Source organism: Suricata suricatta, chromosome 11, assembly GCF_006229205.1.
Source record: "Suricata suricatta isolate VVHF042 chromosome 11, meerkat_22Aug2017_6uvM2_HiC, whole genome shotgun sequence".
In the NCBI taxonomy this organism is placed as follows: Eukaryota; Metazoa; Chordata; class Mammalia; order Carnivora; family Herpestidae; genus Suricata; species Suricata suricatta.
In genome coordinates, this window is record NC_043710.1 from 48,133,011 (window position 1) to 48,149,564 (window position 16,554).

Genomic DNA, 16,554 nt, shown 5'->3' on the forward strand with positions numbered 1-16,554 from the left:
TGATAGCTTCATGACCACCTGCAATGCCAGCATTAGAAACTTATTACCTTGAGGAAATCATTATCTGAACACTGCATGTTGTCATTAACATAGCAGTATGAACTCATTTAAGGTGATTTTCTCTCTCCTGAGGGCTGCCTGGCCATTTAGGGATTCTGGGCCTGTAGGAAGAGGGGATCCTTGGATCATGAAAGGGGAGACTGATGGAAAAAGGAGTCAAAGAGCATTTTACTGGTTTCTTGGCCATGTTCAAGAATGGCCTGTGCCGGCACTGTCATTGGCTTTCTGCTCAGTCTTAGCATTTCTGACCCTAGACTACCTGGGCTGTCTCCACAATTATAGTGACTGACTGGGAACTGGAGCTGCTAGGGTTGGTGAAAATGGACAGACACTTTATTCTCTGGATTGGGGTAGGTGGGAGCCCACCTCCTGGGAAGGCCTATCCTCTTCTCCCTCATTGCCTTTCTCTTCTAACCCAAAGTCAGATGGCATTCAGGCTTATTTTACTTCTTAGGATTCTTCAGTCAGGTCTAATACTTTAGGCTATGTCCAGCATATCATCCAGTGATATCATCTCATACAGATAACTGTTCATCCATGAGAGGAAGACATCGGAAAGTTTCAGATTCATGGGCCAGAAGAGCCGTGGGCTAAGGATAATCCTATGTTTTGGCTTAGCCCAACATGTTCACTGGCTCTCAAGGCTTTAACAGCCTGTCAGGAGTGTTTGCTTTGTTTTGATTAATCCATTTCTGTAAATACCCATCTAGAGCCTGCCATGCACTAAACCTTGTACTGGTTAAGGGGATACAGGGTCAAATAAGATATGGTTCTTCTATTCTTCCGTTCTTGACATGATACAGGAGAGAGATCACAAATAAATCCTAGATGCTCTATGCGACACAGTTCATACCAGTGTAGGATGCTACAGAGACCCAGAGGAAGAGGCCGCTAAGTCAGACTGGGGAGTGAGGGAAGCCTCCTTGTAGAGGGAGTTGTTGAGCTAAATTTAGAAGAGCAAAAAGGCAGTTAGCTAGGTGGAGAAAGGGGCTGTGGGAGAGTATATCAGCCTGAAGGTTTAGCACGTACTCCCACAGGTTACGTTTATATATAATACACACATATACCATATATGGCAGTCACTTCACATAATAATTAATATAGGAACTTTAAAAATCTGTACTCTTGGAATAAAAGAGAGACCATTCAAAAAGTATTAGCTCTTTTATTTGCCTATTCACACAGTGGCATATTCCCTGGAGGAGCATGAGATGGTAAGTTTGTTTCTGTTGTATCAGGTATGATTCTTATATTTAACACTATTTTTTATTTTAAAAAATCAACCAAGTATTTATTTTGGTATTCAACCAAAAAAATCTGTTAAGAAGAAATCTGTGGAGAAACTGACTACATTAGTTTTAATGAAAGACAGTATGTTAGTCTTCAGCGTGGTACCTTTCTGTGGTATTTTCAAGGGTAATTTGGCAGAACATGATTTGTATATTTGTGTATTCGAAAACTACCTGCAAAAGATGTTGACTCCATTGTATATACGTCACTGAAAGCTTGTTCTCAGACCACCGGTTATCCTTGGGCCAATATTCAGGAGCCACTGCACTCAAACATTGGATATTTAACTGGGTGAGAAGTCTAGGTCAGAGACAGATTTGGGAACCATCATGGTAGGAATGGTAGATATAGCAATGACCATCAGTATTTGGCCCCCAGAAAGCACAGAGTAGAGAAAGAACGCTGAAGACAGAACTCTGGAAGGCTCTGGCATTTAAAAGGCAAATGGAAAAGGTAAATCAGTCCTAAGAACCTGAAAACTAATTGCCAAAGAAGCTGTAGACTGTCATGGAGGTGGAGGAGGAGAGTGTCAGTGTAGAGTGTTCATCTGTGTCAAGTGCTACAGAATAGCTAGGCAAGCTGAGAACATAATGTGGCTTTTAGGACACCTTTAGTTCTTGACTTGCACCCCAAGACTCTCAGGAGTTCATTAAACAAGAGAGAAAGGCTGAAATACCTACTGGTACCCCAAAGAAGAGGGAGGCGTTAATGGGTGGGAGGAGGTCTTTAGTCAGTGTCTTTCCTTACTCCCCCTCCCCAGGAGTCTGCTGGGACCTGCCTTGGAGAGGGAGAGGATGCAGCTGGGGTCAAGTCTTAGATAATGGAGGAGAGGGGTTCAAGCTGTCTGAGGAGCTAACAAGCCGTGGTTTTGAAATTCTGTAGTAGAGGGGATGGCTACTTGCAGTATGGAAAGGAGCAGGTGACTAGCTGAAGGGAAGCTGGGTCTTGGAAGTAGCTTCTGGCTACAAATTGCCCTCCTTGTTCCACCTCAGAAGTGGTATGATTTGTTTGGAGGTCTCAGTCCTTCCTCTTCCAACAGTGCACCTACCACCACCTGCTTCCCTGACCCCCAGATAGCCCTGGGCATCACCCCTCCACTCTTAAGCCCTTACTACCTGTTCAGAGCAGGAGCTCTTGCTGGGATGCGGGCATGATGGAGACGCCAGAGGCTGAACAAGCACTCTATTCTGTGGTACTGGCAGATACTTCTCAAGGATGATAGGCTCCAAGGCTTGGAGGCCCAGGTAGCCTTGGTGAGTCCTGCCACTTATCACTTCATCTCCCTGAGCCTCCATCTCTGCATTCATAAAATGGGACAATAGCTAGTAGCAGCATTGCAAAGATTAATGAAGTACACATGCAAGGTGTTTGACACAGCCTCTGACACACGGCACCCTTTTTGGCTGTGGGAGTTGTTACCAGTATGATTGGCAGGCACCCAGGCGGGGGTCTCTCAGACCATTTATCTCTTCATTTGAATGGTAAGTTTGGATCCATCTTAATGCGTTGTTCGTAGCTGGTTTGTGAGGAGGACCTCTGGTCTTTGCTGTTGCCCATGGCCATTCCCCCAGTGAGACCATTGGAATCTAGTTTCACTGGAATGACTCATGCTTTTGTTATCCATAGAAAATCCTTTGAGTTTGAGGATGCATCCAGTCTCCAGTCCCTGTACCCCTCTTCTCTCACTGAGAATGGTACTGAGAGCCAACCCAAGTTTGGATCCAAAAGCACTTTAGAAGAAAATGCCTATGAAGATATTGTGGGTAAGCGGCGGCAGAGGTGGTGGGCTGGCTGTGTCTGGGGGCTGCAGAACAAGAACAGGAGGGAGCTCCCAGGTTCCACTTCATTCACTGTGGGCAGACACGCCCCAGCTTCTGGAACTTCTCAAGAAAATGGGCATCAGAGGAAGCAGCTTGGCAAAGATTGAGCAGCAAAGAGATTAAAGCCTGACCTTGAATGAACTGAAACCCAAAGGGCTTCTGGGACCACAATAAGGGGAAAACCATATCATTCCTTTTTTTTTAAATTTTCAGAAGGCTTCCTTATCTGTGTGTCCTTCCTTGGCTGTGTAATCTTGGGCAAATCACTTTTCTGAGGCCTCTGTTTCCACTTAGAAAGTGATGATGATGATATGTTAATAATAATAATAATAATAATAATAATAATAATAATACTTCAAGGGATTATTGTTAGGATTCAATGAGATAAAATGTATATCAAAGTACTTAGCACCGTGTCTGGTCTGTAATATATATCTCTTCTACATTCTGTTAAAGTGAATGGTGTCAAGAAAGCATCTGAGATTTTATTCTGCTTGTATACTAACATGGTTAGGCCTTTCCGGTGTCACTGATGCTGGCCGAAGACACAAGACTCTTGGATCACAGACAGAGGACTTTATTCCTCATGGCACAGCAGGCAGCATGTGTGTTACCTTGCTCCCAGGTCCCTGAGGCAGTGTGGAGGAGGTCCAGGTAGAGGCCGCACACACAGTGGGTCTTGTGCCAGCTGAGGAACTCCAAGCTGAAGGAACCCAAGTCTTTTATGGGGGCAGCTAGCAAACATGCCCAACCTTTGCTTTACAAGGAGTATTATCTTTATTATTCTGGTCAGGAAACAAACCTGCCTCTACCCTGGAGGAAGACACTATCTCTGTCTTCGGAGGTTGTTTGCTATACATCTTTGAAAAGACATCTGGATGGGTGGTCCTTCCCCTTGCTCGAAAGTCAGAAATGTAAGATACCATGGAGAAGTGTCCTTCAACAACTGGGAGGACGTGGTGTTGGCAAACCTGTATTCCAGGGTCAACAAAAACCTGGTAGTCTAGGCTGGGTTGGGTTATTTTGGGCTTTCATTTGAATCCTGGCCTCATTCCCTTTAGTGGGGCTTCAATTTTGTTGGAGTAATGTGTGTGTGAGAGTGTCACTCAAGAGAAGAGAAGTAGTGTGCTCGTGCGCTTGACCCCTCCTCTCTCATCTCTAGCTCTGTCTCTGTCTTAGTCCTTGTGCCTGAAGACCCAAGTTCTTAGTTAATATATTAAAGAGAGAAGTGGCCCTCATGGAGAACCCTCCAGATTCTTCTAAGAGAATCTTAGGAAGAAGGGATTGTCTATTCCCTCATTTGATCTTTGTCATCAGTTTCATAGTTTTCTCCTGACAAATTGCTGGGCCAGCATTTCTGGGGAAATAGCAGCAGTGCTTGGATCCACATAGGCACTGCTTCTCCAGGAACAGAATATTGCTGTGGGGTATATAGTCATCTAAAATTAGGTCATAACAGGAAGACCTAATTGGGATTGGGGTCCTTAGAATAGCAAAAGGATTTAGGGAGGGAGGCTTTTTCTCTTAACCCTGGGAAAAAGCATTGTATACATGGTCACCCAGAGTTGAGGTCAAGACAACTCTGGGGATTGGCCCCATAACCCCATCTTCCTCCCCACTCCTGTTTCAGGGAACATTCCTGTTTCCTCTAGTTTAGAAGAAATCAGAATGTTATTGCTGCCCAGGGCCCTCTGGAGCACTCAGTGTGGCTGCTGCAGTGGGCCAGGGAGGCTATAAGGTCTTACCTCCCCTCCCCCAGTAAACTGGGCCACTGTCTGAGAAGTGTGCCCACAGTGTGATCCTCTTCTCTGAGAAGGCTTTGCAGCCCTTCTGTGCTGTCTCGGCATTTCTGGTGGGGAAATGTTTTTGTATCAACTGAGCTGAAATAAGAGAAAGGGATGCTTCAACCATTTCTACCTGTGCAGAGTTCCATGATCCAAGGCTCTGTCTGGGCTTGTTTGGGGACCATGTCTGGTGATGCAGGGGGAGATGAGAATTTGCAGGGCGCTGTCCTGGGAAACAGAACTGCTCTCTGGGCCTTTTTAGTTCAGGGAAAAGAGGGAGAGAGAGGCGAGTATGTCTGGGTCTCAGTCTCCTCACTTAGTAGAGGGGACTTACTGCCACTTTGGGATGTCGTATGAGGAGGCAAGGAAATATAGGAGCAGCATGGATGCTTCTTGAATGGATGCGCTAGAGCTGGGTGTAAGGGCTGGTATGGGATGAAGTTGGAGTTAGGGTGTATTCCTTAGCTGCTCACCTAGCTTCTGGATCTTTGGAGCGTTATGCAGAGAGTATGGGAAGAATACTCAGGAAAGTGTTAGAGGGAGGGCAAGGGAGTGACCCAGGCACCTGGGTTCTGCTTCAGCTTTGTGGGGTGTGGGTGTGAGTGTAGTTAGTTCAGTGCCCTGGACAGGGCTTCCTCCTTTGTATCCATTCCCCACAACAGCACTGTCTGAATTTCTAGACTTGACCAGAGAGTCTAGAGGGAAGTACAGCAGAGAATCTCTCTTTTAGATTATGGTTGATTTATCCCTTTCTCCTGCTCTGGAGACAGGCCCAAGAATTTGGACCCCCAGAGGCTTCACGGGGGCCCTTGTTCCTGAACTCTGAATGTCGGTTTCACTTTTGCCTGGGATTGACCAGTGCCTTGGACTTCCTAGAGCCTTCTCTCTGTTCTTGGCCCAGCCTGTGCTCTGTGAGGTTAAGGTCGTTTCTGGTTCTATTTGGATTAACCAACTCTTATGCTGCCTTGCTTTCACAGTAACAGACAAAGCTTTGTTTTGGGTGTGTGATAATGGGGCTATGGGGGCAGGGAGCACCCTGTTAAATCTACATATTGGGGACCAGCTGATTGGATTGGAGTTTCTGGTCTGTTAGAGGTTGAGCATCAGTTGGCCCAGAAACTAACATGTCTTCTCTGGGAGCGGTGGACTTGAATGATGGGCCTTAGGGGATTTGCTGGCCTCCTGCCCTCACCAGGCATGACGTCTGGGGACCTGGGGTGGGATATTCCAAAACAGGCTGAGGTTTACCCTGCTAATTTGCAATAGAGGGATTCAGAAATAAAGTTACTGTCTTGTTGCTTCCTTGGGCTGTTAATTCTCGCCTGTCCTATTTGACTTCTGCCCCTGAAGATGCTGTTATTCTACAAAGCCTAAGAATCATTTGCATTCTGAGCCTGACACTTAAAAATGCACCCAAGGAAGCAGCTTGTTAGGGAGTTATGTGGAGTGGCCTCGGCGCCTGACCGGGGAGCCTGGGCTGCATTCCTGCAGAGGTTCCCACTCCCATTAGCTAGTTGGGGCTGAGGGAGAGTTTCCAGGAACTTGAACGGGATGGGAGCTGGGGACAAGGCCAGTTAGCTTGACTGCAAAGCTTTTTGAACCTCTGTTCTTTCTGCCGCCTTCTCGCATTTGTCCCCAGGCAGGAAAGTAGTAAGAACAGAGGGCACCTAACAACATTGAGGGTACAGCCCGGGGAGTGGTGCCTAGGCAGTTGGAAAAAGGTGTCCAGGCTTGGGGGATTGGTAACAAGTGGCCCCTTACAGCTCCCCATCTGATGCGCCGGATGTCACTGGGGGATTTGGGCCTTTTCCTGGCCCTCTCTCCACCGTGTGGAGGAGGGGAAGAAGCTGAGAACGAGGAGAAGCAGCTGGTTGGAACCTGGAGCAGTTTTGACAGGGAAGCTGTGCACTTGGGGCCCTAACTAAGGTGTGGTCAGCAAGCTTAGGATTGTGTTTGGAGAAATTCTCAGTACCAATGCACATTCACACACACTTCATCCCTAACTGGTTCTTCCAGTTGTGTGTGTGTGTGTTGAGTGAGTGCTATTTGGTACTTGGGGTTAATGACCAAAGTTGCTGCAGGGAGAAGTGGGGCAGGGCTGGGTGGGGTTGGTTTCTTCCTTTGAGAGGATCAGTGTGATAAGTCTGGGCTTTGACAAGCCTCTTTAAAAGAGTGCAAAGCAGAAATTTTTGGCGGTGCCCTTGTTCCATATCTCATCAGCAAAGCTGGGAAGGTTTGAGACCTTTGGCTTCCCCAGCTGGGCTTGATGTGATGGGGCTGCTCAGGGCCAGGCTTCTGGGGAAGGGGTCCTACCTCTTCCCGCTCCTCAGGCACTGCAGTGTTGACTGCCCTTGAGGAAGCTGTGTGGGTGGGAAGGCAGGGTAAAGTCTGGGGGTCTGCCAGGCTTCCTATCACCCACCCATGCCCCTGCTTAATCTTTCCCATGTTCACTCTGCTGTAGCTTCTCCAGCCTTGCTGTAGTCTTGCTTCCCCAGAGGGCGTTCTGAGTTCTCTTTTCTAGCCCTCCTCCTCTCCCAATTCTGAGCCCTTGCTTTGGGATTAATTTTCTCTCGGCAGGTTCAGGTGTGGTTCTACTCAGGGTCTGCTTGGTCTCTGCATAAACCCATCCTCTGGGGGCCCATAATCCCTGGAAAGATGACTGGGGGTATGTCCCATGAGACAGCTCCAAAACGGTGGCCAGAAACAGTCTAGGAAGTCCAGAGTAGCAGGTGAACTAGGGCTATGAAGGGCCCAGCTAAGAGTGGGAAGGCAAGGCTTGGGCTGGGGACAGCAGACATTTCCTGGAAAAGCGATTAGTGGCCTGCTTATATCAGAGAGGATTTTAAGCATTGCTGAAAAAGAAAGAAGCTTGGTGTTAAGGCTAGAAAGACAGGAGAAGCATTGAGGCTTTCCTGAAATTTTGTTCCCAGAGACAGTACTAGTATTGAGACCCTGGTGTTCCCAGTCGTTTTCTTGTCACTGATGTGCATCAACATGTACTTCTATTACTTCCCTGGACCTTGGTCTCCGATCTGTTTCTTGGGGCTTTGGATTTTGTATCAGTTTTCAAGGCTCTGATTCTTGGGGAAGAAAGAAGGAAGAGAAGGAAGGTGAGAGGGAGAAGAAAGGAAGGAGGGAAGGATGGAGAAAAGAGGGTTTGTGTTGGGAACCATGTCATGGCACTCAGACTCTATTAGGAAGTTTAGAAACATCTGTCTAAAGCAGTAGTTCTTAATGGGGCAGGGGAGTCATTTCATATATCCATCCATTCTTCCTTTCTTCCCTTCCTCCTTCGTTCCATCCATTTATCCACCCATCCATCTGTGCATTTATCCATCTGCTCAGGGGACATTTGAGAGTGTCTGGAGACATTTCTGGTTATTAAAACACAGGTGATGCTACTGTCTTCTAGTGGATCGAGGCCAGGGTTGCTGCTGAACATCCCACAGGTGCACAGGAAAGGCTACCACCACCCCAACAATGTTCAAGCCCCAAATGTCAGTAGTTTGGAGAAACTCTGGTCTAAAAGACTTGAGACAAGGTCATCCTGTTGGTTGAGGGATGATGATAAGGACTTTGGCTGGTCATCCAGGTCAAGGCAGTCCGGATTTGATGAGCTTGGAATAAATACTCTTCCTGCCCCTATCCCAACAGTGATGCTCTGGTCCCATTTCCCAGGATCAGGAAGATTGTGTCCTGGCATTCTTGAGTCCTTGATCCACCCACCTCATCAATACAGAATATATTTTGGAGGGAGACCAAGAAGTACTGAGTGTATCTTGACTCCTCTCTCAGTGCCCAGAGTAGGGTAGGCTGGATGCCAGGTTTGATACTTGGCTTCCTGAGGCAGAGTTGCTGGGCCAGCTCTGCTTAGTCAGGACTCTGGAATGGAGACAAGTCATCTTCATAGCATGCCTGTGTTACAGGAAAACGTCCACTCAATTGCTGGGGACTCTGATTGGTGCTCATAATCACTTCATCCAGTCCCATATCCTTTCTTGACCCATTCTTGACTCAAGTTCAGGAGATTTGTGTTGCTCCCATGGCACCCTTCCTTCACATCTCTTCCCTCCCCCTGCTCTGTGAATGCATTTCCTAAATTCATTGTGGTTTTTCATGATAGTAGTAAGTAGATACTGCCAGTCTGGGGGTAATCTTGATTTTGGAAACTGAGAAATCTTTAAGAATATATGGATTAGTTTTTCTCCTGCATCCCATCCTATGAAAGCTTATACTCTCAGTGGCCTTATTTCTAGTTCTATGGCTCTTTATTCTGCCTGCTCCCTGAGAAGTGGTATTTGAACTTCTGTGGGATGTGAAGCACATCCAGGCATCCTCAGGGCTCAGCAGTCACCAGGATCCATCCTGCTGTTGACCAGAGAGAAGAGGAGTGGGTCCTGTTTCCTTCATGTATACTGCCCCTAGCAGAGCCTTATGCTGGTTGCTGGTGCCTAGGTGCCGCGTCCCAGACAGGGGCATTGATGTGGCAGGGAGAATCTGGAAAGACAAAGGAAAGAGGAGCAGAGGGCTGTATTCATTCAGTCAGTGCCCACAGATCCGTTGCAGGATTGAGCCAGGACTGACCTGGCTCCTAGTGTTACTGGAGTGTAGGAAAGTCCAGGATGGTTGTAGGGAAAGAGGCAGGCACGTATGGCTATGGGAAGGATTTGCTTTTATAGGTAGGGACTGTGCTATCGACTTCCTGAGGTTTGCTCGTAGTGACAGTACAGTACCTACTGCCAGGGATTTTAAGAATTAATCCTGAGAAGCAAAATCTCTCCACCCTCACCCCTAGACCCAGGCTGCTGTTAGACCTTTCACACCTCCCTATGTCACAACAGGAGGGTTTATTCCAAAAGGGGAGTGAAGATCATTCTGTTTTTCGAGGTCAGCAGTAGAGGAAATAGAGTGACACTGTAGTGAGAGCAATTCATCGAGCAGATCATTACTGATCTCTCACTGCTTGGCTGACAGTGTTCCCCTGTGGGGGTTACCTGTGGACCATATGCTAGACCTGCCCTGAAAGAGGGGTACACAGTATACTGAGAGGTATACTGAGAGGTATACTGAGAGGTAAGCCTGGGAGCAGCTGCTCCTTGTAGTTCATCAGTGTTCCTCCATGCCCATCCCCCAGAGTGGTCTTCAGGAAGCATCACTAACGGGACAGCCTGGTGACCTCTGGGAGCCTTTCTTACCTTGAACTGTATATCTCTGGGGCTTTCATGGCAGAGGAACTGGAGCCAAGGCATGATGCCTGGAGTTGGCTTTGTCCTCTGGCTGGGCGCAGGCAGGGGTAGCTGAGCCAGTCTTGTGCAATCTCTGAATTTATAAAGCAGAGGCCAGACGAGGCTGAGCTGAAGTGGGGGTGGGGGTGGGGGGGTTCGCTTCTGGTCTTGGAACTAGGATCTGTTTGTAGCCTCCCCGCTGCAGACAGGCAGCTGTATGACTCATGGGCTGAAGGGCCAGGCAGAAGCCATTCTCTTTGGTTCACAGGAATTCTGCTTGTTTATTTGTGAGTGCATGTGTTTCCTCCTTCCCTTCTCCCCTTCTCTAACTTCTCCCGCTCTGCAGGAGATCTGCCCAAGGAGAATCCATACGAGGATGTGGACTTAAAGAGCCGAAGAGCAGGACGAAAATCCCAGCAACTGTCTGAAAACTCCTTGGATTCTTTGCACAGGATGTGGGGTCCTCAGGACAGGAAGTACAACAACCCGCCCACTCAGGTAACTGCAGCCCTGACTTGAGCCAGCGTGAGGGCCACAGCAGAGGCCTGTCCTACCAGGATTTGGGCCCACTTCCACGCATGCTCTTTCCCTCATAGTGCTGGACAAAGGAGGGGACCTCAGGAAAGGGCTCTGCATGCAGGGACTTCTGTTGTGTCAGAATCCTTGTGGGCATGTGAGACACGCCCCCGGGGCACCCCGCCCCATGTTCTTCCCCTTCACTACTTGAGCTCAGAGCCACAACACCAAAGGCATGAGCCTCTGCCGCCTCCTGTCTCATCATTGTTCCTGCTCCCCTTCTGTGGGTAACAGAAAGACGGGGTGCCCTGGTTAGAGTCCTGATACTCTGCATCTCTGGCGGAAATTATCTTAATACTGGCATTTGGGGGGCCAGACATGGGCCGAAGAAGCAGATTTGGAGAGCTAGACGGGTGTCTACTAGACTTGGAGCCTCTTCTGTTGGAGGAGATAACAATGAGTCTTTAAGGACTGATAGAAGGCAGAATGAGAAAAAAGATGAAGAGTCGAAGGAGACCCTGAGACTTTAGCTCATTCTGGCCTCATCTGGGGTGGACAGAAAGCAGGAGAATGAAGGTGCTCTCTTGGACCTACCCAGGCAATTCAAATTCTCTTTGCAAATGGAGGGACCTGGATATTCTATAACATTGGCTAGAGAATACAGGAATTATTTCTTCTGGTTTTGGAATGATGTAATCATTTTTATAAAAGGTTCACCATTCTAGTGTGCTATATTCAAACCGGCTTACACTGAACTTGTGTTGCCAGACTCTTTGGGTGGGAAGAGGGCATTGGGGGATGGGAGGAAGGAGGACTTGCTGAAGAGTGATGAGAGGCAATGCTGGATGCAGAGAGTGGGTAGGAGGCAGGCCGCGTTGGCAGGGGTGCTGCCTTTCTAGCAGTGAGCCAGCTCTGTGAAGAGTAAGGTGCCCTGTGAGGAGGGGTGTTGGTCTAGAGGAGGGAGTAGATCAGGGCCAGGGAGGAGCAGCTGGGTTAAGGAGCCAACTGGCTGTGAGGCCCACCTTGCCAGGCGTTGATAGAGCTCAGAACCCTTCTGTTCTGCTTGGAAGAAGTAAGCAGGACCAGGCTGCCATGTGGATTATGGCCCCTGCTAAAGAAGCCAAAGGGCTGGACTGGGGACTCAGGATTGGTGGGGGTGGCAGGGTGGCGGAGGGGTGTGTGTGGAGGGGGTGTGGAGACTAGCTCCATCAGCCAGGCTGAGTAATGAGCAAAGTCTAAGCCTTGTCCCAAAGCTCAGGAGGAGCCCCCCAGAATTCCTGCTTGGCCTTATCTTTTCACTCAGATCAGAGCCCAGTTTTCTTAGCCTCTGCTTTCTTTTTTCTGGCAGAGGTGGTTCAGCTTCCTTTGTGGAAGCATGTATCTAATCTAGCCCTGACCTGCTGATTAGCAGCTGAAGTCTGAAAAGAGGAAACCTAGGCAGAGGGAAATTCCGGGGTAGGATTTGAGGGAGCCAGGGATGCCAGCCAAGGCATGTGGTGAACCCTTCTCCCATGTCTTCTCTCCCACGCCAGCTGTCCCTGAAACCCAGCAACCAGTCCCTGCGCAGTGGGAACTGGTCAGAAAGGAAGAGCCACCGGCTGCCACGATTACCCAAGAGGCACAGCCATGACGACATGCTGCTGCTGGCTCAGCTGAGCCTGCCGTCTTCACCCTCTAGCCTTAACGAGGACAGCCTCAGCACCACAAGCGAGCTGCTGTCCAGCCGCAGGGCCCGCCGCATTCCCAAGGTAGCCTCCCCCGAGGAACCAACCCGGGCTGGGCAGGTGGGTGGGCAGGTGGGCAGTCAAATGGGCTTCCCTCCATTCCTTCCTTCCTTCCTTCCCTTCCCTTCCAGTCTCTTCCCTCCCCTCCCCTCCCCCTCCCCTTCTCTCCCTCCCTAATCTGGGGCTGCTTCCTCAGTTCTCCTTGAATAAATTCTGGGTCCTCCCACTGACCTTTCTCTTTCATCTGGTTAATTCCCTATTACCAAAGATGGGTTAATGGTGATGAATGGGTACACAGATATTAGGGCAAGGATAGGCTAGCCTCTCCCCCAGGGAGCATTCTATGCCATTGAGTGAATGGAAACCAGTCCTTTAGGAGACTCCCCATTAATGAGTGTGGGGTGTGCATTTGGAGTTCTCTGTGCACACATAAACACTTCAAGGCTTTGGAGGACCTAGGACTCAAACATGAGTTTTTCTTTCTCTCAGAATTGAGAGTTTTCAGCAATGATTTGCACACACAGGCAGTCAGACCCAAATCCCCAGCCCAAAGCTACAAGCTTTAGCCAAATGGTATTTTTAGCTTGCAAACAATGCTTGGGTATATTGGGAATTTAGCTTCTTCCTGTTGGGGCCCCAGGTTATAGCCTAGAGGGAAAGGCTCAAATCTTTGTTCCTGTTATGTCTGAGGAGCTCTTTGTCTCCTTTGGTTCAGTGACTCTGGGGACCCAGAAGCTCCCATCCTGTCTAGTTTGATCACAGTTCCTTCCTCTGGGGAGCTAAGTTTAATATGGTTGTGCGTTGGGGCAGGAGACCAGTTAGGGGATGAGGTAGAGAATTACCGGACAGTCTGCACTCAGGGTCAGTGCAGCGGGGAGACCAGTACTGGACCCAGTGTCGGGAGGGCAGAAAGCTCGCACCTGAGAGAACGAATGGGCTACTAATTAGCCTTCTTGGAAGTAGGGGCAACTGGTGTTAGGGTTACCTCATCTTCCCTGCTTTTCTCACCCAGCTTGTCCAAAGAATTAACTCCATCTACAACGCCAAGAGAGGAAAGAAGAGGTTAAAAAAGCTGTCTATGTCCAGCATTGAGACGGCATCACTGAGAGGTAGGCCTTGATATCTGAGCTGGTTCAGGTGTCTGGGGCCCTCGGGCATTAGGAATAGGGAGAGGCAAGGACTAGCCTCAGTTTACCCTTCTGTGGGCTGATCAGAGGATCCTCCTGCCCTCTAGGAGGGTGGAGTCCTGCCACAAAGTAGTACATAGAAGAGAGGGGGTCAAAGAGGGAAGGAAGCTATGGATGGGTTAGTTCAGGCTTTGGGCTGAAACGCGGATTAGGGAGGTGGGTGTGGGAATCTGCTTTTGGCAAAAGGAAAGGCCGGGCTTATGGAGCACTGAGGTCTGTTTCCCATTTCAAATCTTGGCGTCCTGGAGGCAGGCCCTGTGTTCCAGACCCGTAGGCCTCTCTGCTGGTTCAGCCTCCAGCTCAGGCCTCAGCAGCTTCCCCCAGATCAGGACTAGGTACAGAGGGGTTTGTATAGCAGTTAGCACCTTTGGTCTGAGCTCAGAGGGCCCCTGGGCCCATGGGGCCCACACTAGGTATGATACATCCCTTGTGAGAAAAGCTGGTAGGGGGGCGTGGAGAACATTGGCTGTGGGGCGGTGGCTCAGCAAGCGTGCACTCCTGCTGTTACTTTTCCAGATGAGAATAGTGAGAGCGAGAGCGACTCTGACGACAGGTTCAAAGGTGAGGCATGGCTCCCCAAGAGCACGGAACCCCTTCCCAGCCCTGGCTGTAGGGACTCACCCCCTTCCTCTGCACATGTAGTTCCAATGTCCCCATGTGGCCTGCTTTGGAGAGGCAACACACAGGCAGGATGGCAGCTAACAGAGCAAGGAACTCTAGGGGAGCCCCTCCTGCTGCGCGCGCGGCAGCCCTGCCAGGTTGAACTCAGATGTCCCCCTTCATCTGGACTTCTGCGAGGTGTCGTCCATGGGAGTTAAGTGCTAGATTTGCCTGGTAAATACTGATAATCTGGAGGGTTAGAGGGTTTAGAAGATTGCAAGTACCTCTTCTGGCTGTAAGAAATGTGCCACTGTCTGAGGAAAACTGGTCCTCCGGAGGCTCCAAACCCACTCACCCCTCATCCATAGAGAGGAGGCCTGCCACCTCCCTGAAAAGGTTTTGGAAACTTCCTGTTCTAGCAGCCTTGGACAAATCTCTGTTCTTTCTCTACTGGGAAACCTGCCTAGATTTTTTCCTGGATGGTTAAAGTAGGTGGGAACTAGCTTCCCCCTTCCCTCTTCTACTGGTTCCCCTGGGGATGTGGCAAGTGGACTTTGGGTCAGGGGACAGGGACAAAGGGTCCAGGTCCAAGGACTCTGAGAGGGGTCCAGGATGATGCCTCCATGGAGGTTCATGTTAGCACGAGGCTGGGGTAGGTGGGTGCCAGTGATGCACGCCTGGGTTTGCTGGGCCTAGGCCCGGGCCCGGCTCAGCCTCCAGAGGCTCCTGTAGTAGCTCCCTGAGACAGGGTAGGGCCTTTGTGCAGGTGTAGGTACATTGCTCCTGCCACTTCACCCCCAAAGCCCACCTGGAGAGGGCTTCAGACCAGGCTCCTGCACCTAGAGGTGGTCCACAGAGACAGAGCCTTAGAGGGAGGCTGATGTGGAGTCTCTGAGGGTCCAGCCTGTCTGTCCCCTGACCTGTGACCTGCCCCCAGCCCACACACAGCGCCTAGTGCACATCCAGTCGATGCTGAAGCGTGCACCCAGCTATCGGACCCTGGAGCTGGAGCTGCTCGAGTGGCAGGAGCGGGAGCTTTTTGAGTACTTTGTGGTGGTATCCCTCAAGAAGAAGCCATCTCGAAACACCTACCTCCCGGAAGTCTCCTACCAGTTTCCCAAGGTGAGGCCATCTCTCCCCTCTCCCACCCCTTCCTCTAGCACCTTCTGTCTGCCTGGCCCATCTGTGGAGCAAGAGAGATCTGTTCCTGCTGCAGCCACTCCCCTCAGTGTGACAGTCCTAGCATGGACCTTGTTGGCCAGCAGGGAAGAGAGGGCTTCAGGGAGGCATGGGTTTGGGTCAGCGCTTGTTCAGAGCCCGAGGGAGAAGAGAACACCTCCCAGTATGCTTAGAATGAAATCCAAATTGTTTATAAGGATGGCAAAGGGCCCGTGGAAGGGCCCCCAGGTACTTGTCCTATTTTATTTATTTATTTTTTTAACCATTTTATTTAGACCTAATTCACATACTGTATAATTTAGCCATTTAAAGTATACAATCCAGTGACTTTTAGTATATTCAGAGAGTACAGTTAGAACATTTTTATCACCCAAAAGGAAACCCTGTACCCATTAGCTGTCCCTCCCCATCCCCCACGTATCTCTCTTACCACACCTTCTTTGCCCATCACCAGTCCTTTCTCTCTGTCCCTGCCTGGAAGGTACTTGGTTGCCAGCAAGTTTTCATTCCTCATTCTCTGCCCATATAGTACCTATTTCTTCCAGGAGACCGTTCCAAATACCTAAGATATCCTTTCCCTGCCTGGTTCTGTCTGTAGTATCGCCCTGTTTATTTCCTTTGCAGCACCCTCTGAAATTTTGTTGTCGATTTTCTCACCCTCCTGACCAGAATGTGCAGGGACAGGGACCTTGCCCACATTGTTTTCCATTGGTAGCCCCAGAGCATGACACAGGGCCAGGTGCCACAGAAAAGTGTTCATTTGGCACATATTGAATGAATAAATGATGACTCAGCCCACACCCAGACCTCGCTGTCAGAATCGGGAATGGGGACAGGATTGCTGAGAAGCAGAAGCATGCCAGTTGGTAGGATGCCATCTAGAGCTCTCATGGAGGAGATGCTTCTCAGCCACCCCCCACCACCTCCAGGATCCACGTCTTCTCTTGTCTACCTCTCCCCATCTTCTTCTCCCCGTAGCTGGACCGACCCACCAAGCAGATGCGGGAGGCAGAGGAGAGGCTCAAGGCCATTCCCCAGTTTTGTTTCCCTGATGCCAAGGACTGGCTTCCTGTGTCAGAGTATAGCAGGTGAGGCCTGGCCTGGTCTGGCTGGAGGCAGGAAGGGGGCAGAGTCTCCTTTACCCCCATAGCAGGGGCACTGCATGGGGC

General features: G+C 49.7%; 1 protein-coding gene across 2 annotated transcripts in view; it reads left to right on the forward strand.

Annotated features, from left to right (window-relative positions):
• The window catches only part of ST5 (suppression of tumorigenicity 5), a 158,988-nt gene that overhangs the window by 126,499 nt on the left and 15,935 nt on the right, over window positions 1–16,554 (forward strand). For both annotated transcript variants that reach the window (XM_029957736.1, XM_029957737.1), the window contains 7 exons: window positions 2,977–3,113; window positions 10,526–10,677; window positions 12,228–12,443; window positions 13,432–13,528; window positions 14,123–14,167; window positions 15,144–15,328; window positions 16,364–16,473. In XM_029957736.1, coding sequence (XP_029813596.1) covers window positions 2,977–3,113; window positions 10,526–10,677; window positions 12,228–12,443; window positions 13,432–13,528; window positions 14,123–14,167; window positions 15,144–15,328; window positions 16,364–16,473 — 942 coding nt within the window. The remainder of the gene's footprint in view (window positions 1–2,976; window positions 3,114–10,525; window positions 10,678–12,227; window positions 12,444–13,431; window positions 13,529–14,122; window positions 14,168–15,143; window positions 15,329–16,363; window positions 16,474–16,554) is intronic.